This window comes from Coloeus monedula (assembly GCF_965178545.1).
Source record: "Coloeus monedula genome assembly, chromosome: 15".
Classification (NCBI taxonomy): Eukaryota; Metazoa; Chordata; class Aves; order Passeriformes; family Corvidae; genus Coloeus; species Coloeus monedula.
Window position 1 is genome coordinate 16,954,007 of NC_138795.1, and position 25,630 is coordinate 16,979,636.

General features: G+C 53.9%; 3 protein-coding genes across 5 annotated transcripts in view; all 3 read left to right on the forward strand.

The window, feature by feature from the left end:
• The window catches only part of LOC309578480 (protocadherin gamma-C5-like), a gene marked incomplete at its 5' end in the record, with an annotated part of 214,695 nt that overhangs the window by 53,114 nt on the left and 135,951 nt on the right, over window positions 1–25,630 (forward strand). The gene's annotated exons all lie outside the window — the stretch shown is intronic.
• LOC309578640 (uncharacterized protein) lies at window positions 1,533–17,236 on the forward strand (the record flags this gene model as incomplete). The annotated part of the gene is given in 7 exon segments (XM_082291404.1): window positions 1,533–3,320; window positions 10,877–11,543; window positions 13,931–14,089; window positions 14,092–14,117; window positions 14,123–14,188; window positions 14,191–16,758; window positions 17,204–17,236. Coding segments are annotated over 7 exon segments (5,307 nt in total).
• On the forward strand, window positions 22,420–25,161 carry LOC309578641 (protocadherin gamma-B5-like; the record flags this gene model as incomplete). The annotated part of the gene is given in 2 exon segments (XM_082291405.1): window positions 22,420–25,018; window positions 25,021–25,161. Coding segments are annotated over 2 exon segments (2,619 nt in total). The 5' UTR covers window positions 22,420–22,540.

Genomic DNA, 25,630 nt, shown 5'->3' on the forward strand with positions numbered 1-25,630 from the left:
ATTTTCTCGGCGTGTTGTCAGTGCGAATTCCTCATCTGTGTCTCCCTGTAGTCACGGAATTTTTTTGATTTTTCCTTGATAACAACTTCAGTTTCAGCTGAAATGCTTTGACTACGACTCTCTTTTGAACTTGCAGCAGTGTTTCCCTGTGTTTCCCGGGGTTGTATTGTTGTGGGGGTTCACATTCCTGTCTCCATGAATGATTGATTTAAGGAAAGGTCTATCCCCCTTCCATGGAGAGCAGGAAGCCAGCGGTGGCACTTGTTTCTTCCTTGATAACGAAGTCAAGTTTGATAACAGAGTCAAGTTCAGTGGAGACTTTTTGTCCTCAACACTTGTTCTCTATAAATTATTAAAATGTGTTTGCAGCATTGAACTTGGATGCTTACTCTGTAGGAGAACTGCTCGTTCTGCGTGACAGAGTAGGAGAAAAAAAAAAACCACTGACAAGTGATGTTGCAGCTTTTTCCTTCCTGGTTGCTTTGTCCAGAAAGGGTGTAATTGAAACTGGTTTATAGTTGTACACAGACCCGTACGTTAGTTTTTATTTTTTCCCTATTTGAACCACAAAGGTAACATGTGTGGATAGTTACGTTCTCCATCCCGAGTGAAAGAAAAGAGTGCCACCTGTTCTGGGGGGCAATGCAGCAGTAGGCTGGCTTCCTGTGTGAAAAGTAAGGAACACTAAATTTAACTGAGGAGAGTGAGATTCAGACATTCGAATTCCTTCCAGTTTTCCTTTGAGAGTATTAGCTGCATCTTTATTTCTACCTATAATAATCAGGTAACAATTAGCTCCCTGAATTCAAGAAGCATGCAATTGGTCTCGTCCCGCTTATGCTGATGAGCCTGATACATCAGGTTAGCCGTGTGTGTTTGTATATGTATATCTAATGTTTTCAATCTCAGACCCTGTTGTTGAAGATGCTTTTGAACAAACAGGGTAAGACTAACGGTAATGTACAGGTTGAAATCAGAAAAATATGCTTTAATTTACATATATTGCCATTAGTAAATGATTAGTATCTCCTGCGGTAGAAGCACCACGCCCACAGCATGCCTCTGTTTTCCTCTCGATCGTGATCTGGAGGATCAAAGCAGAGATCGGCTGGAGAAAAGCCAATGCAGGAGGTCACCGCTGCACGGGAACCGATATCTCTGTGGCAAATATCCAGTCCCCGCGAACCGCCATGGGAGAGGCAGGGCGGGCATTGCTCGGCAGCGCTCGGTGCCTGCAGTGCCGGCAGGAGGCTGCGGGCGCCGCTGTTGACCGAGAGGAGCGAGAGGAAGCTCGGAGCGCTGCAGCCCCGCCCGCTGCGGACCGGCTCTGTCACGGGATCGCTGGATTCCTGGTTCAGCGGGTGTACGGTCTGCGATCGTCCCCGCGGTGCGGAACCGTGCTGAACCGAGGCCGGAGGACTGCCAGAGGCAGCGGCCGGGAGCGGCGAGCCCGAGAAGGAGCGTGAGACAGATCGGCGATCGGCGGTAGGGAGCTGCTCGCGGTGTTTCGGTGGTGCGGTGCCGCGGCGGAGATGTGCGCGGCGGGGAGGCGCTGGGGCCGGCGGCAGCGAGCTCTGCTCTGGGCCGTCCTGCTGGCAGCGTGGGAGGCGGCGTGGGGGCAGCTGCGCTACTCGGTGCCCGAGGAGATGCCCAAGGGCTCGTTCGTGGGCGACGTGGCCAAGGACCTGGGGCTGCAGCTGCCGGAGATCAGCGATCGCGGCGTCCGCATTGTCTCCGAAGGTAGGACGCAGTATTTCGCTGTGCACGGGAAGACGGGACATTTAGTGACGGCGGAGAGAATTGACAGAGAGCAGCTGTGCGGGAGTGTGCAGCAATGCGTGCTGCGCTGTGAGCTGATAGTGGAGGAAGAAATGAAGTTTTATGAAATCGAAGTGGAGATTGCGGATATCAACGACAACGCCCCCAGCTTTCAAGAGGCAGATACTGATATGAGACTGAGCGAGATGACGGCCCCGGGGTCGCGATTTCCACTGACAGAGGCTCATGATCCGGACTCGGGCCGGAATTCCCTGCAGAGCTACGAGCTGAGCGGCGACGAGCACTTCTCGCTGGCCGTGCAGGCGGGCCCCGGCGGCGATCAGCGTCCCGAGCTGGTGCTGGCGAAGGCGCTGGACCGGGAGGAGGCGGCGTTTCACGAGCTGGTGCTGAGGGCGATTGACGGCGGCGATCCGGCACGGACGGGCACAGCTCGGATCCGTGTGACGGTGGTGGACGCAAACGACAACGCGCCCGTGTTCAGCCAGGCGGAGTACACGGTGCGTGTGCCCGAGGACGTGCCTGTGGGCTCCACCCTCGTTACTGTCACGGCCACCGATGCAGATGAGGAGCTGAATGGACAAGTGAAATACTCCTTTAAAAAAAAGAAGGCGGCTTCATCACAGATATTCAGCCTGGACTCTGAGACGGGAGCAATCACCCTGGGGCAGAACCTGGATTTCGAGGAAGGTAAAACCTACCTGCTGGACCTGGAGGCATATGATGGTGGTGCTCTTTATGATACGGCAAAAGTGGTGATTACTGTGACAGACGTCAATGACAATGTCCCAGAGATTTTGGTGAGATCGGCAGTAAGCGCCATCTCTGAGGACGCCCCGTCAGGGACCGTGGTGGCCCTGCTACACGTGCAGGACCATGACTCGGGGGCCAACGGCGCTGTGCGCTGCTCGCTCGACGGGGACGTCCCGTTCCGGCTGCAGAGCTCCCACGGCAGCTACTACAGCGTGGTGACAGCGAGAGAGCTGGACCGGGAGCAGGTGTCGGAGTACAACGTGACAGTGCGGGCGGCCGACGGCGGGTCGCCGGCGCTGCAGAGCAGCGCGGTGCTGGCGCTGCGGGTGCTGGACGTGAACGACAACGCGCCGGTGTTCGCGCAGGAGCGCTACAGCGCGCGGCTGGCGGAGAACAACGCGGCGGGCGCGCTGGTGCTGACGGTGCGCGCGACGGACGCGGACTGGGGGCAGAACGCGCGCGTGCGGTACCGGCTGTGGGAGGGGCGGGTGCGGGGCGCGCCGCTGTCGTCGTACGTGTCGGTGCAGGCGGAGACGGGCGCGCTGTACGCGCTGCGCTCCTTCGACTACGAGGAGGTGCGCGAGCTGGAGCTGTGGGTGCGTGCGGAGGACGGCGGCGCGCCGGCGCTGAGCAGCAACGTGTCGGTGCGGCTGCTGATCGTGGACGAGAACGACAACGCGCCGCAGGTGCTCTACCCGCCCGCGGCTCCGCCTGGGGCATCGGGCAAGGGGGGCTGGTCGGGCGTGGAGCTGGCGCCGCGCTCGTCGGAGCCCGGCGCGCTGGTGGCCAAGGTGGTGGCGGTGGACGCGGACGCGGGTCAGAACGCGTGGCTGTCGTACGAGCTGGCCAAGGCGACGGAGCCGGGGCTGTTCCGCGTGGGGCTGCACAGCGGCGAGGTGCGCACGGCGCGCTTGCCGCTGGCCCGCGACGCGGCGCGCCAGAGCCTGGTGGTGGTGGTGAAGGACCACGGGCGGCCGGCGCTGTCGGCCACGGCCACGCTGAGCGTGGTGCTGGCCGAGAGCGTGGCCGAGCTGCTGGCCGAGCTGGGCAGCGCGGCCGAGGCGGCGGCGCCGGGCGAGCCGGCCGGCAGCCTGACGCGCTGGCTCGTGCTGGCCGTGGCCGCCGTGTCCTGCCTGTTCGTCGCCTTCCTGCTGCTGCTGCTGGCGCTGCGCCTGCGCCGCTGGCGCCGCGAGCAGCTGCTGGCGGCCGACAGCGGCGTCTTGCGCGGCGTGCCGGTCTCGCACTTCGTGGGCATCGACGGCGTGCGCGCCTTCCTGCAGTCCTACTCGCACGAGGTGTCGCTCACGGCCGACTCGCGCAAGAGCCAGCTGCGCTTCTCGGGCGGCAGCTGCTGCGACACCCTGCCGGCCCGGCCGCCGCCCGACGGGCCCGCGCCGCTGCTCGGGGAGGAGGATATTGCCGGCGCTCGTCCCGTGGATTCCACCTCAGTCCCGGTGAGTTCCTCGGTCCAGGCTGCCTCCGCGACACTTCCCCTTGCTACTCCCCTCTGGTCTGTGTCGTGCATAGGGAGTTTTGCTGACCTAGGCAGGAGATGCCTGTACAATCAGTGTTCTCGCCACTGGTGGAGGAGCCTGGAGAAATAATGTTGCTTGTGCCGGGAAGTGCGTGAGGCCATTAATTAATTGATTAATTAATGGCGTGGTTATCTTTCATGCTGCCCATTTATCCAGTATCTCCAGGAAAACAGCTCATATTTTAGCTTTAGTGACTTGATAGTTCTTCCAAGTGTAGATGGCAAAATTGCTTGCATGTTACAAATGTCATAAAAACCCTTTGAGTTTTTTAGGGCTCATAGATGTAAATCCTTGGAGCTTTTCCCTGCGGGTCTCTTGCACTATGCAAGAGAATGTTTTGCTGCTTTTCATCATCAGTGCTCACAACTTTATCCACTGTTATATCCTGTACAGCTCTTCCTTTGAAAGGTAGTTCTTGGACATAGGTGCAAACATTGCACTAATGATTGCAAAACGAGTTATCTTCCAAAATACCCATGTGCTAAGGAAGAATGATGGTGTCTTGGAACTGATTCTAGTGACTGAGTCTTTATCTGAGTTACATATTGCTTATACCAGTTAGAACATTTCATGCTACTTGAAGTGGGTGTGTTAAGCAGAGAAGGTCCTGTGCATGGATCTATTTTGTGATCCTTGTTCTCCGTAAGGAAAGATTGTGTGGGAAACGTCTTTCAATGGTATCTGTTTTCAAAGTAGCTTCCTTTTTTTCATAGTGTTTGAGGATGCTGAAGTATTCTGTCTGCACAGAGGGAGAGCAGCTGGAAGGCTTTGCTGTTGTGTAGTTTGAAGTGTTGGTGTAAATGTTCGTTTTCCCCTAGCTGGTATATGAATCCCTTTGTTGTGCTTCTGTGCATTTTCCTCTTCTTGTTCTCCAAAGATGTTACTTGGAGATCTGTGCCTCTCGATACTGGACACTCTCCTTGTGTACCTGCTACATTAGGCGTAGCAGGAAATGTCAAGCTGTGACTCCTTCACTTTTGTGGCTTTCCTATGGCTTCCTTGGTTACTATGATCTAAAACTGGTTATTTATTTGGCTGACAGTCCTTAAAAATATGTAGCTGTTCAAATTATAAAGCTGGCAGAGCAGTTTCCATCCGTACCTTGATGCTGTGCAGTTGCTGAGACAAAGACATTGATACACAGGTGCATCAATGTTGTTTTGGCTGAATAATGGTTTGATGTCATGCCTGGTCCCAATGCCTCTGCCTTTTTTTTTTTTTTTTTTTTCTTATGATCCTGGTTTCCCTGGACTGAAAGGCAATGCTAGTCTTCTTTTAATAGAGCATTTGTACAATAAATCTGCATTTAGAAGGATGATGCATGTGTAGATGTTGCAAAGGAACAATTTAGATTGCTTAAAGAATCAGTATCAGAGCTGTTATTAAAACTGTTTTCAGTATGATTTCATTGAAGTGCATCTTAGCAAAGTTTGATGGGAACGTTCACTCTGTTACTTGCTATGTGGGTGAAATACACAAGGTATTTTTTAGGGAGTGGCAAGCCTTGAGAGTTGTCCCTGCTCAAGGGGAGAGTCACCTGACACTGCAGTCCAGATGCACTTCAGGGGGAGATCAATAATTGAATTCATCCAAAGATCTGTTGTTGGCAAAATTTTCTCTGCCTTGAGGCGCAAGCTTATATCTCTGGAATGTTGTGATGGAAAGCTTCTTCACAGTTGTAACTACACTTCCTTTCAGGCCTTTCTCTCCTGGAATGTTGTGGTTCCTTTTTTTCCTTTTCTGGACTGTAATGCGTCAGAAGGCGTGAGTGTTCCTTTGCAGCAAATATCTCAATGAACTAAGACAAAATTTCATATGCTAGGAAAAATTAACAGGAGGTAAAAGAATCTATTGCAGATCCTCAGAAGATGTAGTTTGAGAATGAGACCTATAATAAGGCCTTTAAACTTAGGGCCACTTATTTGTGTAAGAGGAGCAGACCACATAGTAGAAAAATCAATGAGAGATGATGACTGCTTAAAAAAATGTAACCATTTACAGTGTAGTCCAGAGCAAGACTTCAACATCACACTCTCAGCTTGAGAACTCAGTGAGTTCCAGGTGCTCTTGGGCATGGATTTCCATGCCAACAGTGAAGACTAGAATGTCCTCCTTGTCAGTTTCTCTGAAACACTTCTTTATTTATCAATTTATATTGATCATCTCTTTTTCTTTTATCTTTGGGGTTTTTTTCGGTTCCCCCCCCCCCCCCCGCCCCCTCCCCGTCTTTTCTGATCTTCCATGTACGTAGGTTTAGTTTAAGTAATGACATACCTTCATTTAGGAATGTATTTTCTGGTCACATTGATGCTGGTGTGGAAAGCAGGAAAGGGAGGTACATTTCTGTTTCAGTATTGTTATGGATTGATAGACTGACACACCTTAGAAGAAGTTGCATCTCTGTGGAACTGTGCATGTGATAAGAGGGGAGAAGAGATTCCCTCTAAGCAAATAGTGAGATGATCCATTCTCTGTTGGATGACTGCATGTCATTCTTCTGAGAATACCACTAAGCACGCAAATGTACCTTCTTTCTTGGTATGATCATGATGCATTATCATCTCATGAATTATTTTTCCCAATTACGGGCCTCAGAAGCAGAACTGCAAGTTCTGTAGAATTGGAGACGTGAGATTGTTGATGTATGGGTAGAACACCTTATAATTTCTGTGTGAAACTTCCTTTCTCCATTTATAGCTCTCTGTGGCTTTTTGACTGAGAGTTTCATGAAAGCAGTAATTACAATTTCCCACCATGGATTGGTGGGATTCAGGCTTTGTTTCCTGGAATGTTATGGTTCATATTTTCTATCTGCAGGCTGTTCTTTTGTGTCTGCAACTTGTGTTGTGTTGCATGACATACTGACTTCCCTTTAAAACCAAACGAAGACAGAATGTTATATGTGAGGAAAATTTTATAGAAGCCAAAACTGAGGTTCCCGTAAGTCCTGATCGCATAAAGGCCTTTGATACTGCATTTCGACTTGTGGCTTGATATTTCTAGGAAATTAATGAGCCACAAAGTAGGAAATTTTGCAAGAACTGATGAATTTCCAGATATTAACCCCCCTACAATGTAGTCCAAAGTAAGGCTTATGGGCCTTGGTTGCAGGCTCAGACTTTACTGACTTTTGGGTGTTCTGGGAGTTTATTTTCTTAAGCAGAGAAGTGTAAAACTAACTGTACTTTAGAGGAGTCTGGTATTTACCTCACAGGGGCCAGTAACAGCTTTTGGTTTTGTTTATTAATAACCAGAAATGAGTGAGAGATGTGAGGTTCTTGCTTTGCAAGAAGGACCTTGGGGAGACCACTTGCACACAGCCCTACCTACTGCTTACTCCAAGTGGGTAATAAGCATTAAACAAGACCAAGGAGCATTATTGCATAGCAGCAGTCACCTCTGATCTCCCTCTGGCAAGCTCTGGAACACTGTAGAGACTGTAGAGTGCTGCTGGTCAATCCCACCTACCTAGGGATTGTTCTTATGTCTCTCAGGACTACCCAACTATGCATCCCTCTGTGATTTCCTACACAGTACAGGCCTAGAAGTGGCACAACACGGAATAACCAGTTCCACGTGGGAGAGTGGGAAGTGTTTGATTTGGCTTCTTTGGTTTTACTGCCAAGCATTTTTGTTGTTCTGAATAAAGGCATTGTCTGTGGTTTACTGAAGTCATTAGGCCCAGTCATGAGAGGCGTAGTAGCCCTTTCAAACCAGTGCATTTTACCTAGCTTGCATCTTGAGATTTTAGTGGCCTTTCACCATCTGTGGGGATGATCATTCTAAGGCAGAATTGTGGTAAAGCACCTGAAGACCACAGAACTTCCTCAGTGAAGTCAGATCGAGGTTTGGGGGTTTTATATTAATTATTAGAAATTATTAGAAGCTTACTGCTGTTCGTGCTATCCTTAGACATCTGGGTTGGCCAGTTGATAGGACTTTTGTGTAGCAGCTCCCAAAATTAAACCAATACAAAAGTGAAGTCAATTCTTATGGCAGGCCTTAGAATCTGGGGTTTCAACCATCAGCACTGAATTTGATTTTCTCCTGGATAAGAGTGAGTGTAATGTATTGCAGTTTCTTTTTTTCTGCAAGGTATGGGCAGTGATTCTGCTCTGAGTTCAGGTCCACTGACTATGGGCTTCACATTTCTTCATCAGTTTTAATAACTGTTCTAAATCAGAACTAGACCTTGACTTTTTAAAATAACATCAAATTTACACTTTTGGATGGGCTCCAGAGACATGGAAAGGAAGATGAAACATTTGCAGTTTTAGCATAAACTGATAGAGTGAGTTTGGAAAAGGTGAAAGCAGTGGTTGGAAATGACAGGATTTTCTTGTGCAGCTCTGGGTCCTAGATGCACCCTAGACTCAGGATTTCGAATCTTTGACTGTGCAAGAGGGAGCGTCTTTATTGTTCTGACCCACGTATCTGTTTCCTTCTCCGTTTTCATGCAACCTCCAACCTCAAGATGTAAAGGTCTGTGGCAATACATAATCCTAACTTAAATGTCCCATACAGCTACAAAAAAAAACCCTTTTAGGTATGACACGACTGTTGGTGCTGTAACCATTAGGTTTTCCGCTAAACATAAAACAAGAGGCTCTTCACTTGCTGTTTGCAATCGAGGAGAGACCCCAGACTTGGCGCAGCCGCCGAGCCCCGCGCAAAGCCGGGCCCCCTTGAGCGCGGCCATCCGGCGGCTGCAGTGGCGTCGCGGCGCCTCCGGGTGCCGCTGTTGGCCGCCAACGAGCGGTGCTGGAGCCGCCGCCGCCGCCGCGTCCTGCCCCCGCAGGCTGCTCGCTCGCCCGGCGCCGGCCAGAGCGGCAGCGGCACGGGCAGCAGCGGCGGCGGCGGCGGCGAGAGACGGCGCTGGGCGGGGAGCAGCGGCGTCCGAGGCGGGCAGAGCGGGCTCGCTGCGCTGCGGCGGCCCCTGCGCTGTGTGGCGAGAGCGGCTGGAAGGGAGGCAGGGCGGCGGCAGGAGGCAGGAGCGCGGCGAGCGCTGGCGAGAGAGAATGGCGGTGAGGCGGCGGCAGAGGCGCGCTGCGGGCTGTGGGCGAGCGCTGGTGGCCGCGGTGCTGCTGTGCCTGTGGTGCCGGGCGGCGGCGGAGCGGGTCCGCTACTCCATGGCCGAGGAGCTGGGCAGAGGCTCGCTCGTGGGGCCGCTGGCGCGGGACCTGGGGCTCAGCGCGGACGAGCTGCCGGCGCGCAAGCTGCGGCTGAGCGAGGAGAAGCAATACTTCACGGTGAGCGAGGAAAACGGGAACCTGTACGTGAACGAGAGGCTGGATCGGGAGGAGATGTGCGGCGAGTCGGCGTCCTGCTCTGTCAGCTTTGAGGCGTTCGTGCACAATCCGCTGAACATTTTCGACATTGAAGTGGACATCCAGGACGTGAATGACAATGCGCCGGCTTTCAGGAAGCCTGTTCTGGGCCTCGAGATCAGTGAATGGACGCTTCCCGGTGCTCGCTTTCCGCTAGAGACGGCCCGAGACGCCGATGCAGGAAGCAACTCGCAGCTGACTTACCAGCTCACCAGCAACCCGTCCTTCTCTCTGGCCTTTAATGAAAACCCAGGTGGGAAAAGACAGCCAGAATTAGTGCTAGAGAAAGCGTTGGACCGGGAGAAGCAGAGTTCTTTTGAGTTGGTGCTGATGGCCGTGGATGGTGGGGACCCCGCGAGGTCCGGGACTGTCCAGGTTCGGGTCAACGTCACAGATGCCAATGACAACCCGCCCGTGTTCAGCAAAAGTGTCTACGAGGCACGAGTGGCAGAGAATCTGCCGGCGGGGTCGCTGGTGCTGCGGGTGGAGGCGACAGATGCGGACGTGGGCTCCAACGGGCGGGTCTCCTACTCCTTCGGCAACGTCCCAGACGACGTACCTTTGTTTTTCGTTGTCGACAGCGAGAGAGGGGAGATCAGGACAGCGGGTCTTCTGGATTTTGAGGAGAAGAATAAATACATCTTCGGTATGGAGGCGAGAGATGGGGGCGGGCTCACTGGTCACTGTGAAGTGCAAATAGACATCACTGACGAGAATGACAACGCCCCAGAGGTCACCGTTCTGTCCCTCTCGAGCCCCGTGCCCGAGGACGCACCGACCGGCACTGTAGTGGCCCTACTGAAAGTGCGGGACAGAGACTCCGGCGAGAACGGTCAGGTGTCCTGCGAGCTGTCGGGCGAGGCGCCGCTGTCCATCGTGGCATCTTCGGGCGGCTCGTACAAGGTGGTGACGGCGAGCGCGCTGGACCGCGAGGAGGCGTCCGAGCACCGCGTGACGGTGGTGGCCCGGGACCGGGGCAGGCCGGCGCTGTGGAGCAGCAGGGAGCTGGTGCTGGAGGTGTCGGACGTGAACGACAACGCGCCGGTGTTCGAGGAGGCGGCGTACAGCGCGTACGTGGCGGAGAACAACGCGGCGGGCGCGCTGGTGGTGCGCGTGCAGGCGCGGGACGCGGACGCGGGCGCCAACGGGCGCGTGAGCTACTGGCTGGCGGGCGGCAGCGCGGGCGCGGCGGCGCTGGTGTCGGTGGAGGCGCGGAGCGGCGCGCTGTACGCGCAGCGCTCCTTGGACTACGAGCAGTGCCGCGAGTTGGCGGTGGCGGTGCGGGCGCAGGACGGCGGCTCGCCGGCGCGCAGCTCCACGGCCACGGTGCGCGTGTTCGTGCTGGACCGCAACGACAACGCGCCGCGGGTGCTGTGGCCGGCGGCGGGGGCGGGTGGCGCGGCGGCGGGAGGCGTGGCCCCGGCGGCGGCGGCGCCGTTCGAGGTGGTGCCGCGCTCGGCCGAGGCCGGCTACCTGGTGGCCAAGGTGGTGGCGGTGGACGCGGACGCGGGGCGCAACGCGTGGCTGTCGTACGAGCTGGTGCAGGCGTCGGAGCCGGCGCTGTTCCGCGTGGGGCTGCACAGCGGCGAGGTGCGCACGGCGCGGGCCGTGTCCGAGAGGGACGCGGCCAAGCAGCGTGTGGTGGCCGTGGTGAAGGACCACGGGCAGCCGGCGCTGTCGGCCACGGCCACGCTGCACGTGGTGCTGGCCGAGAGCTTGCAGGAGGCGCTGCCGGAGCTGAGCGAGCGGGCGGCGGGCGCCGAGGCGGCGGCGGGCGAGCTGCAGTTCTACCTGGTGCTGGCGCTGGCGCTGCTGTCGGCGCTTTTGGTGCTGAGCGTGGCGCTGGCCGTGCTGGCGCGGCTGCGGCGGGCCGGGCCGCCCGCCGTGCTGCGCTGCCTGGGCGCGCAGCGCTTCTCGGTGGCCGGCGCCGCCTTCCCGGCCGACTTCTGCGAGGGCACCTTGCCCTACTCCTACAACCTGTGCGTGGCGGCGCCGGCGCGCGCCGTGCCCGAGGCCGCTTGGCCGCCGCCGCCGGTGCCCATCCTGTCTGCGGAGGAGCTTCTGGGCGGGGATTCCTGCGAGAAGCCGAGCCCGGGCAGCAGCAGCGCCGTCGTGGGAGAGCAGCCTGCCGATCCCGGCGCACTGCAGGTCTGTAAATCTGAGTACTCCCGTTGTTCTCCGTTTGCCTTTCTGAGGCATGGTGCCTTTTACCTTCGTTTTTCCCGCCTCGTGTTTTTGGGGTTACTTATTAGTCCATGAAGGAATGCTGGAGTGTATCCTCCTTCCACTCTCAGCAAGCAGTCAGCCGCGGCATTTGGTTCTTTGTTGGTAGTACCTGAGAGGTATTGACCAGAGGTCTCCTTTTGGCTCGTGGACGCCGTAAATTAGGGATCTTCCTGTATGAAAACTAAGGCGGATGCTTGGTGTTTGAAATTTTTTCTTCCAATCCCCTTTTCCCCGAACTCGTGTACTTGGACCTGTTTGACACCTGAACAAATGTTGAGTAATACTTTTGTGCTGTTGGAAGTTGCATATTCCTATCAAAGCTCTACGGTGTGTCCTCCCAGGTTTTGCTGGAAGGCTGATGCAGAAATGGTAGCAGTAGTGAGGCTGTTTTCTTCCAGGCATTATTTCTCTAACGCAAAATCGTTGGTATTGCTGTTTCCCAAAGGAATATGACAGATTGCTCCTTCCTGTTCCGCCATGTGTCTTCTGATCTTTTGCACAATGCTGCTACACAGATGACAGCATTAATGGGATGGATAGATTTTATCCAGGCATGAATTTTCAAAGTACTTCATACAGTTTCTCATTTTGATATTGAACACGAATTCTTATTTTGTAGAATCAGATACGATGACTGGGAATGACAGAGTAGGGAAAATGGAATTGATGCTTGGGGCTGGATTTATTTTTTTTCCTTCATGAAATGTACGTCTTTTCTTCACAATGGAAAAGTTACTCATTTTTCCTCCCTGCTGAAGGAGGAGAATGTAGGCCATGTTTTAAGATAAGGTGTCCACAAGAATTGTAGCCCAGAGAAGATCAGTTAGTTATTCCAGAAATTCTTTTAAATCTGCAGTTGTTTGGTGGGGTTGTTTGTTTGTTTGTTTGTTTGTTTTCCTCCCATCTTGGGCAGAACGTCCTTCTTTTTTGCTGTTCATTATCTGCCTTTTATTTGCAAGTAAAGGTGTAGCATGTGACCTAAAAAACCCCAACCAACGGAAAAAACCCAACCCGAACATCCAACCAGCAAAAAAACCCACAAAAAACCAACCCCCCGCCCCCCCCCCCAAAAAACCTCAAAAAACCCCCTCCAAACCTCCACAAACTTGCAAAAACACCGACTTTAGTATTTCATAGCCTGTCTTTAATTCAATTCCTCTTCCCAAAGAGAGGTTCTTTGACTTGGTACATCGGTCTCTCAGACACTTTTTGCAATAGTTGTCATGTCTCCCTGTTTAAAAGAAGCAGCTCTTCCCATTCTGAAAAGATTTCTGGAACTCCAGGTACATACGCAAAATTACGGCGATTAGACACTTGAATAAACTCCATTTGCACCTCCACAATTGTCTGCATCCTTTGGTATATGCACCTGTACTTCTGCTCTCCTACAATATTTTGCTGAAAAAGTTGTCCCACTAACCTGAGGATTCAAAGATTAGATGAATACTAACAAATATCAATCTTTCATACCATGATTTCTGAGTAAACAAAAGCCACTTCTCGCATCTTTCAAGCCTTAGAAATAATTGTGTACTTTTAAATGTGTATGAATTATACAAAGCATAAATTTATGTGGCCTACTAGGAGGGGAAATCACCCCTTCAAATTTACTTTGTCTGTATTAGCTGTGTCGGTGGTATTCCAATATTTTAATGCAATCCAGTTTCTATAACCGAATTTTAAAAGTACTGAGGAGAATAAACTGCTTTCGGGAAAACACATGTATAGAAAAAAAAATTAGAGCGAACTGAAGCTGCCGTAGAACTGCAATCAGCCAGTTTGCTGTTGAAGTCCGTAGAACAAGCAGCGGAGCCGAGGCAGATGTACCTGTACTTCTTGCTGTACTCTGAAGTACTTTCCCCTACAGTTTGATGGGAGACGAGCAGATGATTCTGGCCAGGTGCACTGCAGCTGCTTACAGTAAACATGCGGGAAGCGACCAAGTGACCTAAGGCCTGAAACCAGGAGAGCGGGATAGAAACGAGGTACTTAAAGCAATACGTGTTAAGTGCTTAAGGCAAACGTATGTTAATGAGCCTGAGAGCTGCAGTTCCCCGGGGGAGGGTCTGAATATCACGTTTCCTACTTCAGAGCCCAGTTATTTTGCTGTATTCAATAATGATTGTTATAAAAATTCGTGATGGAGACTCTACTTTTAGAATAGTAAGATAAGATTCATAACACTATGCGCGTCATATTACGAGAACCTTTTTTAGTAAGCTATATCCAGGTTAGTAAGTGATCTTTCCCGAGCGATAGAAATGGAACAGCCAGAGGAGGACTCTACATTTCTCCCGGTAATGATCAATTAAGGGTCGGAGATCGGCTGGAGAAAAGCCGAAGCAGGGATGATGTCTCCGTGGCGAATGTGCCGTCCCCGCGAGCTGCCCGTGAACAAGGCAGGGCGGGCATTGCTCGGCAGCGCTCGGTGCCTGCAGTGCCGGCAGGAGGCTGCGGGCGCCGCTGTTGACCGAGAGGAGCGAGAGGAAGCTCGGAGCGCTGCAGCCCCGCCCGCTGCGGACCGGCTCTGTCACGGGATCGCTGGATTCCTGGTTCGGCGGTCGGGCGGTCTTGCGATCACTGCATCGGTGTGGATCAGTTCTGCAGCAAGGCGGAGGGACTGCCGGCGGCAGCGGCTGGAAGCGAGAGGCTCATTGGTGGTCTGCGGAGGAGAGCTGCCGGCGGCTGAGATGTGCGCGGCGGGGAGGCGCTGGGGCCGGCGGCAGCGAGCTCTGCTCTGGGCCGTCCTGCTGGCAGCGTGGGAGGCGGCGTGGGGGCAGCTGCGCTACTCGGTGCCCGAGGAGATGCCCAAGGGCTCGTTCGTGGGCGACGTGGCCAAGGACCTGGGGCTGCAGCTGCCGGAGATCCGAGACAATGGTGTCCACATTGTAGAAAGAGGTAGGACTCAGTACTTCTCTGTGCACGGGAAGACGGGACATTTAGTGATGGCCGAGAGAATTGACAGAGAGCAGCTGTGTGAGAGTGTGCAGCAATGCGTGCTGCGCTGTGAGCTGGTAGTGGAGGGGGAAATGAAGTTTTATGAAATAGAAGTGGAAATCAGGGACATTAACGACAACGCCCCGAGCTTCCGAGAACCAGAAATTGAACTGAGAATGAGTGAGATGACAGCCCCAGGGTCGCGATTTCCACTTGCCAGGGCTCACGATCCTGATAAGGGTCAGAATTCCCTGCAGAGCTACGAGCTGAGCGGCGACGAGCACTTCTCGCTGGCCGTGCAGGCGGGCCCCGGCGGCGATCAGCGTCCCGAGCTGGTGCTGGCAAAGGCGCTGGACCGGGAGGAGGCGGCGTTTCACGAGCTGGTGCTGAGGGCGATCGACGGCGGCGATCCGGCACGGACGGGCACGGCTCGGATCCGTGTGACAGTGCTGGACGCGAATGACAACGCGCCCGTGTTCAGCCAGGCGGAGTACACGGTGCGTGTGCCCGAGGACCTGCCCGTGGGCTCCACCCTCGTCACTGTCACGGCCACCGACGCCGACGAGGGTTTGAACGGACACGTGAAATATTCATATCAAACAGTCTCGGTGAAAGCCTCGAAGCTATTCCAGCTGGACGCAGAAAGAGGAGCTATCAAGTTGATGCTCAACTTAGACTTCGAGGAAGGTACCTCCTACGAACTGGAGGTGCAGGGACATGACGGAGGAGAGCTTTTCGACATAGCGAAAGTCGTAATCACCGTGATAGACGTCAACGACAACGCGCCCGAAATTTCAGTGAGGTCGGCATTGAGCTCGATCCCGGAGGACGCTCCTCCGGGGACGGTGGTTGCCCTGCTGCACGTGGAGGACCATGACTCGGGGGCGAATGGCGAGGTGCGCTGCTCTCTCGACAGGGACGTCCCGTTCCGGCTGCAGAGCTCCCACGGCAGCTACTACAGCGTGGTGACAGCGAGAGAGCTGGACCGGGAGCAGGTGTCAGAGTACAACGTGACGGTGCGGGCGGCCGACGGCGGGTCGCCGGCGCTGCAGAGCAGCGCGGTGCTGGCGCTGCGGGTGCTGGACGTGAACGACAACGCGCCGGTGTTCGCGCAGGAGCGCTACAGCGCGCGGCTGGCGGAGAACAACGCGGCGGGCGCGCTGGTGCTGACGGTGCGCGCGACGGACGCGGACTGGGGGCAGAACGCGCGCGTGCGGTACCGGCTGTGGGAGGGGCGGGTGCGGGGCGCGCCGCTGTCGTCGTACGTGTCGGTGCAGGCGGAGACGGGCGCGCTGTACGCGCTGCGCTCCTTCGACTACGAGGAGGTGCGCGAGCTGGAGCTGTGGGTGCGTGCGGAGGACGGCGGCGCGCCGGCGCTGAGCAGCAACGTGTCGGTGCGGCTGCTGATCGTGGACGAGAACGACAACGCGCCGCAGGTGCTCTACCCGCCCGCGGCTCCGCCTGGGGCATCGGGCAAGGGGGGCTGGTCGGGCGTGGAGCTGGCGCCGCGCTCGTCGGAGCCCGGCGCGCTGGTGGCCAAGGTGGTGGCGGTGGACGCGGACGCGGGTCAGAACGCGTGGCTGTCGTACGAGCTGGCCAAGGCGACGGAGCCGGGGCTGTTCCGCGTGGGGCTGCACAGCGGCGAGGTGCGCACGGCGCGCTTGCCGCTGGCCCGCGACGCGGCGCGCCAGAGCCTGGTGGTGGTGGTGAAGGACCACGGGCGGCCGGCGCTGTCGGCCACGGCCACGCTGAGCGTGGTGCTGGCCGAGAGCGTGGCCGAGCTGCTGGCCGAGCTGGGCAGCGCGGCCGAGGCGGCGGCGCCGGGCGAGCCGGCCGGCAGCCTGACGCGCTGGCTCGTGCTGGCCGTGGCCGCCGTGTCCTGCCTGTTCGTCGCCTTCCTGCTGCTGCTGCTGGCGCTGCGCCTGCGCCGCTGGCGCCGCGAGCAGCTGCTGGCGGCCGACAGCGGCGTCTTGCGCGGCGTGCCGGTCTCGCACTTCGTGGGCATCGACGGCGTGCGCGCCTTCCTGCAGTCCTACTCGCACGAGGTGTCGCTCACGGCCGACTCGCGCAAGAGCCAGCTGCGCTTCTCGGGCGGCAGCTGCTGCGACACCCTGCCGGCCCGGCCGCCGCCCGACGAGCCCGCGCCGCTGCTCGGGCAGGAGGACCCTGCCAGCGCTTGCCCCGCAGAACTCGCCGCTGCACCGGTGAGTTTTTCGTACCAGAATCTTACCGAGACGTTTTCCTCTGCTTCTTTGCTGCCTTTTTCCCCTTTTGTTCTGCCATCTACATAGGAATATTTTCAGGCAAGAAGGCAAGTCTTTATTTAGGGACGCTCGAAATACTAGTGCCTCATTCTGCGCGGTGGTGCATGTGGAGTCCCTTCACAGCCTTAAATTTGGTGGGGGAGGCAGGAGAAATGAGGTTTCTGGTGGCTGAAACATCGTTATATTTGAGACTTGCTTTATTTCCCCCCAGCAGATAATTTCTCAGTTTGTCCCCTGAAATTTCTAGTACCAGTGTTCCTGTCGTGTTTAGCTCTTCTTTTCTATATTAGATTATTGTTTATATTTTGTCTTATATTATGTCTGCTTATTTTATTGCAACAGGCGTGTTGCTATGATAGCACATGAAAGTTTGCTTTATTTGCAGAGTGTCGTGTTTTCCCAAAAGCACATGTTCTAGAGCAGGGTGAGATTTTCTTGAAGCAGAATGTTAGTGGCCCTTTGTGTAACTTGGCTGCTCATCATTTCTGTTCTGCTCATCCTTTTTCATGTCTCCATGATAAAGCAGTGAACAAGAAAATGCCTTTGCATTTGTCTATCCTCTGATCCTTGTGTCCTCGGTGGAGAAATGGGCTGGCCAACAACTGGTCCTTAGATGAAACCTGTCTGCCTGTTTTGAAGATGGGAGATTGTTACTGTTTTAGAAAGACTGTGGGCTGCTGCTTGTGAAGGGCAGGAAACAGGAGATGTGTTGTGCTAATTCCCCTTCTTTAATGTTACCTTATTGTAAAACGGTCTGAATGTGCCCTGGCTTAAAAATACATATCGTGGGAGGAGCCATACAAAGGAGAGAGGGAAGAGATTCAAGGTGCAGAAGGTGACATAAGAGGGGAGCGATTGCTCCTGTGCAGATGTTCACTGACTCAGTCTCTCCTCGAGGACGGCTTTTTTTTTGCCCTTTGAGAACTTTTAGATTTGTTCACATAATATTAGTGAGCAGAAAAATGTATCTTCCATCTTCCTACAGAAATGTGTAGATATCAATGTGAACTCCGTGGGTGGTGCACGTTGAAGAGAAATGGTCTGGGAACCGGCCCTTTGATGCCTTGTGCTTGCAAATTATGTGGGTCAAAAGCACCGTGCAATTTATGAAGGGTTGGTGTTGTGAGCCATGGGAGCTGTGCATGAGGGGCTGTTGCAAGGTACAAGAGATGTTTTGATCCATCTCTATCACCGTGCAATGTGAGTTCTGTGTTCCCAAAGAGTTTTGGTTAAAAGACATATTATTCTAACGCTATGGGGAACCCTGGGAAGTTCTTCCTTTGTGTTTAGAAGTCGCCATTAATACTTGACTCACAGCTTAATTATATACTTATGACATGTGCCATAATGGGAGCTTTGGGAAGAGTAAACCGTGTATTTACTACCTGCTAAAGACCTTGATGAAGTGCCATAATCTAGAAGAGCACATCATGATCTCTTTCTTTCTGCAGGTTTTAACTTCTTGCCTTGCACTTTGTGATGTTCTAACTGTGGGACTTTGTGTCTGATATTATCTGATCATACCGTCCTATACATGCTTTTCATGTTAACAGCTCTAAAGAGAAAGATTCCAAATAGAAATATAACCGGCAGAAATATATCACTGTGTCCCGCAGTGGTAGGGAGGAGAAGAGAGATCCAGCAGGCAGGAATTGTGCAGCAAGATTGATTTATTTAATTATTTTACAACTCGTTTATAGACTTTTTTCTTCACAATCTAATTGGTCAAAGGATCAGCCATCCCTTGGGGTGGTTGGCTAAAATCCTAAAACATCCATTGTCAAAATATTTTTCTACTGTGCCATAAACAAAGCTTTGCAAGGTCGCAGGTGTTCATAGTTTATAGAACTCTGCTAATATCTTCCGTGAGAGAGAAAAATATCTCACGGGACTGGAAAGAAGCAAGAGAAATTCTTGCTAGAGGCAATATTTGTATCCACAGAAATGCTCTTCTTTGTCACAGACAGGCGGTGAGAAGTTGAATATTATCCATGGTAAGGAGACGCTTCTGTGCATCTTTTATCCTTGACACAGTCTGTGTGCAAATGATGATCAGTGAGAATGATGTGAGCTGTGAAGGTTTTGAGGAGAGACTTGGGGGTGCTGTGTGTGAGGAGGTACTTGTTAGAAACAAGATATATGTCTTGTTAGTTCCCAGGCTTCTTTGCTGGACTACATATATCATTGTGAAGGTGGGGGGTTTTTGGGGTTTTTTTCAATATATCATACTGCTCATAACCCAAATGCCCAAGTTGCAGGCTTATCAGTTTGGTTTCTTGTTGCATGATGTTTTCTTTGAATGGCAGCTATTGAGCATGGATGTACACTTAGAGTTTAAATTTGTGAATCATGTATGTTCCAATGTGGCCACGTGCTAAATTAGACTGATGGTGCCTTTGGGCTGATAGCCGGACAACTGGGTTTTTGTTGGAGCTTTTGTTATTGCCTATGCACGTGAGAACCTTTTACATTTCCTCCAAGTATTGTGGTGGGCAGGGAAATCTCTTTGCATGCATCCGTGTTGTGATGCTTCTTCTCAGAAAACAACGAGTGTGTGCAGCTTTCCTTCCATGTTGTCTGTTTGCAAAGGGAGTTTCACTGTTGTGTGACGTTTTGGCAGGGTGAAAAACTCTGTCTGGGCAGAGACAGGACAGTTGGAAATGGTTGCTGCTCACTTGAAAAGCCTAAAAGATGTAGAGATGGTGTAAAGGTTCAGTTTTTCTTAGTTGTTACATGAGGCCCACAGTTGTGGTTCCATGCGTTTTCCCTTCTATGTTGTCCAAAGAAAGTACACTGAAGAACTGATGCTATGGTTCTTGGAGTGACCTCCTGTGTGAATGTCTTGTGGACATTTCACCAACTAGACACCCTTCCTGCCTACCTACTATTGTTCAGATAATCTGAAATGTCAGCTTATTGAACCTTGCAGAGAAATACAACTCCCTTCCTGGTAAATGTACATGGCCTTATCATGGTACACCATTACAGATGTTTTGATGCACAACTGGCATTTTGATTACATGTTCTTGCAAGTTACGAAGATTAGAGGATACTGCAAATTTTGAATGGTTGGAGAAGAGAGTTCTGGTCCTGTTCATGAGGCAAAGGACACAGGACATAGAGTTTACTCCTTTCATTGTTTGATGCACACTTCTAATACTATGCAGTGTGATTCTCCTTTTGTCCCTGAGTTTTCACCTTTTAATGTCGAATGATGAAGTATGAACATCTTATTCCTGCTTGAAATATGCATTATCCATCCACATCTCCCTGTAATAGTGCAATGTGGAGCTTCTTCATAGTTGCAATTACACCTTCTTTCAGGCCTTTGTTCCTAGAAGGTAATTTCCCCTGTTTCTTAACACTTCTTTTGTCTTTAAAACTGTGAGTATTGTTTTGTAACAAATACTTCTAGCACCTAAGATAAATTTCTCCTGTGAGGAAAGCAGAAGGAAAAAGTAAATCTCTTACATTGTAGCTTCTCAGAAGACTGAGCTTGAGGAGGCCTATAATAATATGTTTACACTTTCAGCTTCATATTTGTGGAAAGTTAGCAGGACATACTGTAAAAAAAAAGAAAAAAGATTTGCTGAGATGTGATAAATATCTCGTAGAATGAAAACCCTACTATGTAGTCCAGAGAAAGATTTGAGGGTCTCATTTTAAGATAGGAATATCTTCCAGGTGCTCTCAGGGATGAGTTTCAGAGCTTGCAGAGAAGACCAGAAAGAATTCCCAGTGAGTTTCTCCAATATCCCTTTGTCTTCTAAAGCTTCCTTGCCTTGCTTGTTTGATTTACAGTTTGGTTTTAATTTTCTTGGTTTCTTGTATATGTAGGTTTCCCTGTAGTTATCAGCATTGCTTCCTTTAGGAACGTGTCATGTGTTAGTGCCTCTTGCTCTTGCCACAGCAGGTGTGAAAGACAGTGAAGGTATCTTCCTGCTCTGCTGTTGTCGGGAGGAGTAGATGTAAACATGACCTTAGTAGAGTCACATCTCTGTGGAACAATGTGTATGATAAAAGAGAGGAGGAGATTTGCCCAAAGTCATTAATTTGATGAGCCGTTCTCTTTTGAATGACCACTCCTCTTTTCTTTTAGCCTTTTATCCTTTGTGTGCTTTAGAATCCTTCAGTTTCTGTTGAGAATGCTGGTGAGCAAAGATACCTCTCCTCTGGGCCTAATCATAGTGCATTATCCCCTCATGATAAGTTTTGCCAGTTATGAACAAATCAGAAGGGAACCTGACAGCTGTGTAGCAATGGAGAGAAGACATGGGAGCTTTGGGGGGCGGGTCTCTAGAAGAAGAGATCTGATCTTGTCACATGTCATAGTTAACAGAAGTGTGAGCCTGATGGAATACCAAGCAATTTGAGTTGCTTCTGCTCAATAAGTGCGGTCTATGACACGTTTTTGCACCTGATCTCTTAATTTCTAACTCAATTATATCTTACTCTTGCGTTGCTTCTTGTGAGCTAAACTTCAGGGTGCCTGATCTTGTGTGGAAGGTCACATTTGTTTCAATTATCCAGTGCAGGTGCAGTTTCCATATACACCTGTGATGTTTCCTCTGTAAAGAGGAAGGCTTTCACAGACATAGGTGTGTTCACCCAGACACACCACACTTTGTCTGTAGCACAGTACTGCAAAACCATCTCTTCGTGCAGTCCTCGAAGTGCAGAGAGGACAGCCAGCCCACCCAAGGTTTCCATGAGCAGTCTAGAGGCCAGTGGGAGAATGTGTACAAATGTCTCACACACAGTCCCCCTCTAAAGTGGTGGCTGCTGAATTTGAGAGGTAAGGCTTGACAGGTGGACTGTTAGATGGATGAGAAACTGACTGGATGATCACCTCTAAAAAGTTATAGTCAATGGCTCAATGTTGAAGTGGAGACCAATAACGTGCGGTGTCTCTCAGCTGTTCATTTTGCTATCAGTAATAGTTACTATTTTAAATAATGTATCTTCATCGGTGACATAGACACTTTACAGTTATGAAGCAGAAGAAGAATGGTAAATGCTGGGAGTTTGTTTTGTCGAAATACTATAAGTTTTTATTTTAACACACAATACTTACTGCTTTTGGGGATAATTTTTTCTCACAAAAAGAGAGGGCAAATGTCAGACACTCTTATGAACAAAATTTAGAAATGCAGAGAACATTAAACTGTTTTGCAGGTTCTGATTGCTTACAGTTTACTCCAGCCTGAATATTTTCTTTTTTACTCTATATCCTAAGTATGGAAAGAAGTGAAAAGACTTCTGCAGCTATAAAATTCTATCCTTCTCTTTCGAGTCGCATTAAGCATCTCCTTCTGCGCTCGCTGTTTGCAATCGAGGAGAGACCCCAGACTTGGCGCAGCCGCCGAGCCCCGCGCAAAGCCGGGCCCCCTTGAGCGCGGCCATCCGGCGGCTGCAGTGGCGTCGCGGCGCCTCCGGGTGCCGCTGTTGGCCGCCAACGAGCGGTGCTGGAGCCGCCGCCGCCGCCGCGTCCTGCCCCCGCAGGCTGCTCGCTCGCCCGGCGCCGGCCAGAGCGGCAGCGGCACGGGCAGCAGCGGCGGCGGCGGCGGCGAGAGACGGCGCTGGGCGGGGAGCAGCGGCGTCCGAGGCGGGCAGAGCGGGCTCGCTGCGCTGCGGCGGCCCCTGCGCTGTGTGGCGAGAGCGGCTGGAAGGGAGGCAGGGCGGCGGCAGGAGGCAGGAGCGCGGCGAGCGCTGGCGAGAGAGAATGGCGGTGAGGCGGCGGCAGAGGCGCGCTGCGGGCTGTGGGCGAGCGCTGGTGGCCGCGGTGCTGCTGTGCCTGTGGTGCCGGGCGGCGGCGGAGCGGGTCCGCTACTCCATGGCCGAGGAGCTGGGCAGAGGCTCGCTCGTGGGGCCGCTGGCGCGGGACCTGGGGCTCAGCGCGGACGAGCTGCCGGCGCGCAAGCTGCGGCTGAGCGAGGAGAAGCAATACTTCACGGTGAGCGAGGAAAACGGGAACCTGTACGTGAACGAGAGGCTGGATCGGGAGGAGATGTGCGGCGAGTCGGCGTCCTGCTCTGTCAGCTTCGAGGCGCTGGTGCACAACCCTCTGAACATTTTCCACATCGAGGTGTCCATTGAGGACGTGAATGACAACTCCCCAGCCTTCAGCAGTGCTGCTCTGGAGCTCGAGATCGGTGAATGGACGCTTCCCGGTACTAGCTTTCCCCTGGAGATGGCCCGAGATGAGGATGCGGGCAGCAACTCGCTGCTGACTTACCAGCTCACCAGCAACCCGTCCTTCTCTCTGGCCATGAATGAAAACCCAGGTGGGAAAAGACAGCCAGAATTAGTGTTGGAGAGAGCGTTGGACCGGGAGAAGCAGAGTTCTTTTGAGTTGGTGTTGACGGCGCTGGATGGTGGGGACCCCGCGAGGTCTGGGACTGTACAGGTTCGCATTAATGTGACGGATGCAAACGATAACTCGCCCGTATTCAGTAAAAGAGTATACGATGCGCGAGTGGCTGAGAATCTGCCGGCGGGGTCGCTGGTGCTGCGAGTGGTGGCCACAGATGCGGATGCGGGCTCCAATGGGCGGGTGTCCTACTCCTTTGGCAACGTCCTGGATGGAGTTCGCGCCCTTTTCGCTGTCGAAAGTGAGAGCGGCGAGGTCAGGACAGCGGGTCCCCTCGATTTCGAGGAGAAGAGTAAATACAGCTTCCGCCTGGAGGCAAGGGATGGGGGCGGGCTCACTGGTCAATGTGAAGTGCAGATAGACATCACGGATGTAAATGATAACGCGCCCGAGATCACCATTCTGTCCCTCTCGAGCCCCGTGCCCGAGGACGCACCGACCGGTACCGTGGTGGCCCTGCTGAAAGTGCGGGACAGAGACTCCGGCGAGAACGGTCAGGTGTCCTGCGAGCTGTCAGGCGAGGCGCCGCTGTCGATTGTGCCGTCGTCGGGCGGCTCGTACAAGGTGGTGACGGCGAGCGCGCTGGACCGCGAGCAGACGTCCGAGCACCGCGTGACGGTGGTGGCCCGGGACCGGGGCAGGCCGGCGCTGTGGAGCAGCAGGGAGCTGGTGCTGGAGGTGTCGGACGTGAACGACAACGCGCCGGTGTTCGAGGAGGCGGCGTACAGCGCGTACGTGGCGGAGAACAACGCGGCGGGCGCGCTGGTGGTGCGCGTGCAGGCGCGGGACGCGGACGCGGGCGCCAACGGGCGCGTGAGCTACTGGCTGGCGGGCGGCAGCGCGGGCGCGGCGGCGCTGGTGTCGGTGGAGGCGCGGAGCGGCGCGCTGTACGCGCAGCGCTCCTTGGACTACGAGCAGTGCCGCGAGTTGGCGGTGGCGGTGCGGGCGCAGGACGGCGGCTCGCCGGCGCGCAGCTCCACGGCCACGGTGCGCGTGTTCGTGCTGGACCGCAACGACAACGCGCCGCGGGTGCTGTGGCCGGCGGCGGGGGCGGGTGGCGCGGCGGCGGGAGGCGTGGCCCCGGCGGCGGCGGCGCCGTTCGAGGTGGTGCCGCGCTCGGCCGAGGCCGGCTACCTGGTGGCCAAGGTGGTGGCGGTGGACGCGGACGCGGGGCGCAACGCGTGGCTGTCGTACGAGCTGGTGCAGGCGTCGGAGCCGGCGCTGTTCCGCGTGGGGCTGCACAGCGGCGAGGTGCGCACGGCGCGGGCCGTGTCCGAGAGGGACGCGGCCAAGCAGCGTGTGGTGGCCGTGGTGAAGGACCACGGGCAGCCGGCGCTGTCGGCCACGGCCACGCTGCACGTGGTGCTGGCCGAGAGCTTGCAGGAGGCGCTGCCGGAGCTGAGCGAGCGGGCGGCGGGCGCCGAGGCGGCGGCGGGCGAGCTGCAGTTCTACCTGGTGCTGGCGCTGGCGCTGCTGTCGGCGCTTTTGGTGCTGAGCGTGGCGCTGGCCGTGCTGGCGCGGCTGCGGCGGGCCGGGCCGCCCGCCGTGCTGCGCTGCCTGGGCGCGCAGCGCTTCTCGGTGGCCGGCGCCGCCTTCCCGGCCGACTTCTGCGAGGGCACCTTGCCCTACTCCTACAACCTGTGCGTGGCGGCGCCGGCGCGCGCCGTGCCCGAGGCCGCTTGGCCGCCGCCGCCGGTGCCCATCCTGTCTGCGGAGGAGCTTCTGGGCGGGGATTCCTGCGAGAAGCCGAGCCCGAGCAGCAGCGGCGCCGTCGTGGGAGAGCCTCCCGCCGATCCCGATGCACCGCAGGTCTGTAAGGCAGAGCGCTCGTTCTTTTATTGAGCCTTTCCGAGACGTCGTGCTTTCCCCTCCCCGTTTTGTCTGGGTTGTGTGAATGGGTAGTCCTCTTGTGTCTCCGTGTAGCGCCGGAAATCTTTGATTTTTTTCTTGTTAACAGCTTCAGTTTCGGCTAAGATACTTTGACTATAACTCTTTTGAACTTGCAGCAGTTTCCGGGGTTGTATTTTTGTGGGTTCAACATTCCTGTCTCCGTGAAGGATTGAATTAAGGAAAGGGCTATCCCCCTTCCATGGAGAACAGGAAGCCAGCCGTGGCGCTTGGTTCTTTGCTGATCACCGAGTCCAGTTTAGGGGAGACCTTTTGTCTTCAACACTTGTGCTCTATAAATTAAAATGCGTTTGCAGCATTGAACGTGGATGCCTTCTCTGTAAGGGAACCACTTATTCTGCGTGACGGAGTCGGGGGAAAAAAAGCACTGCAACTTGGTGTTGGAGCTTTTTTCTTCCCGACTGATTTTTCCAGAAAGGGTGTAATTGAAACTGGTTTATAGCTTTACAGAAATTCCTTCGTTACTATTTTTTTTCCCTATTGGACTCAAAAGTGGAACGTGGGTGGCGATTTACGTTCTGCATCCTGAGTGAA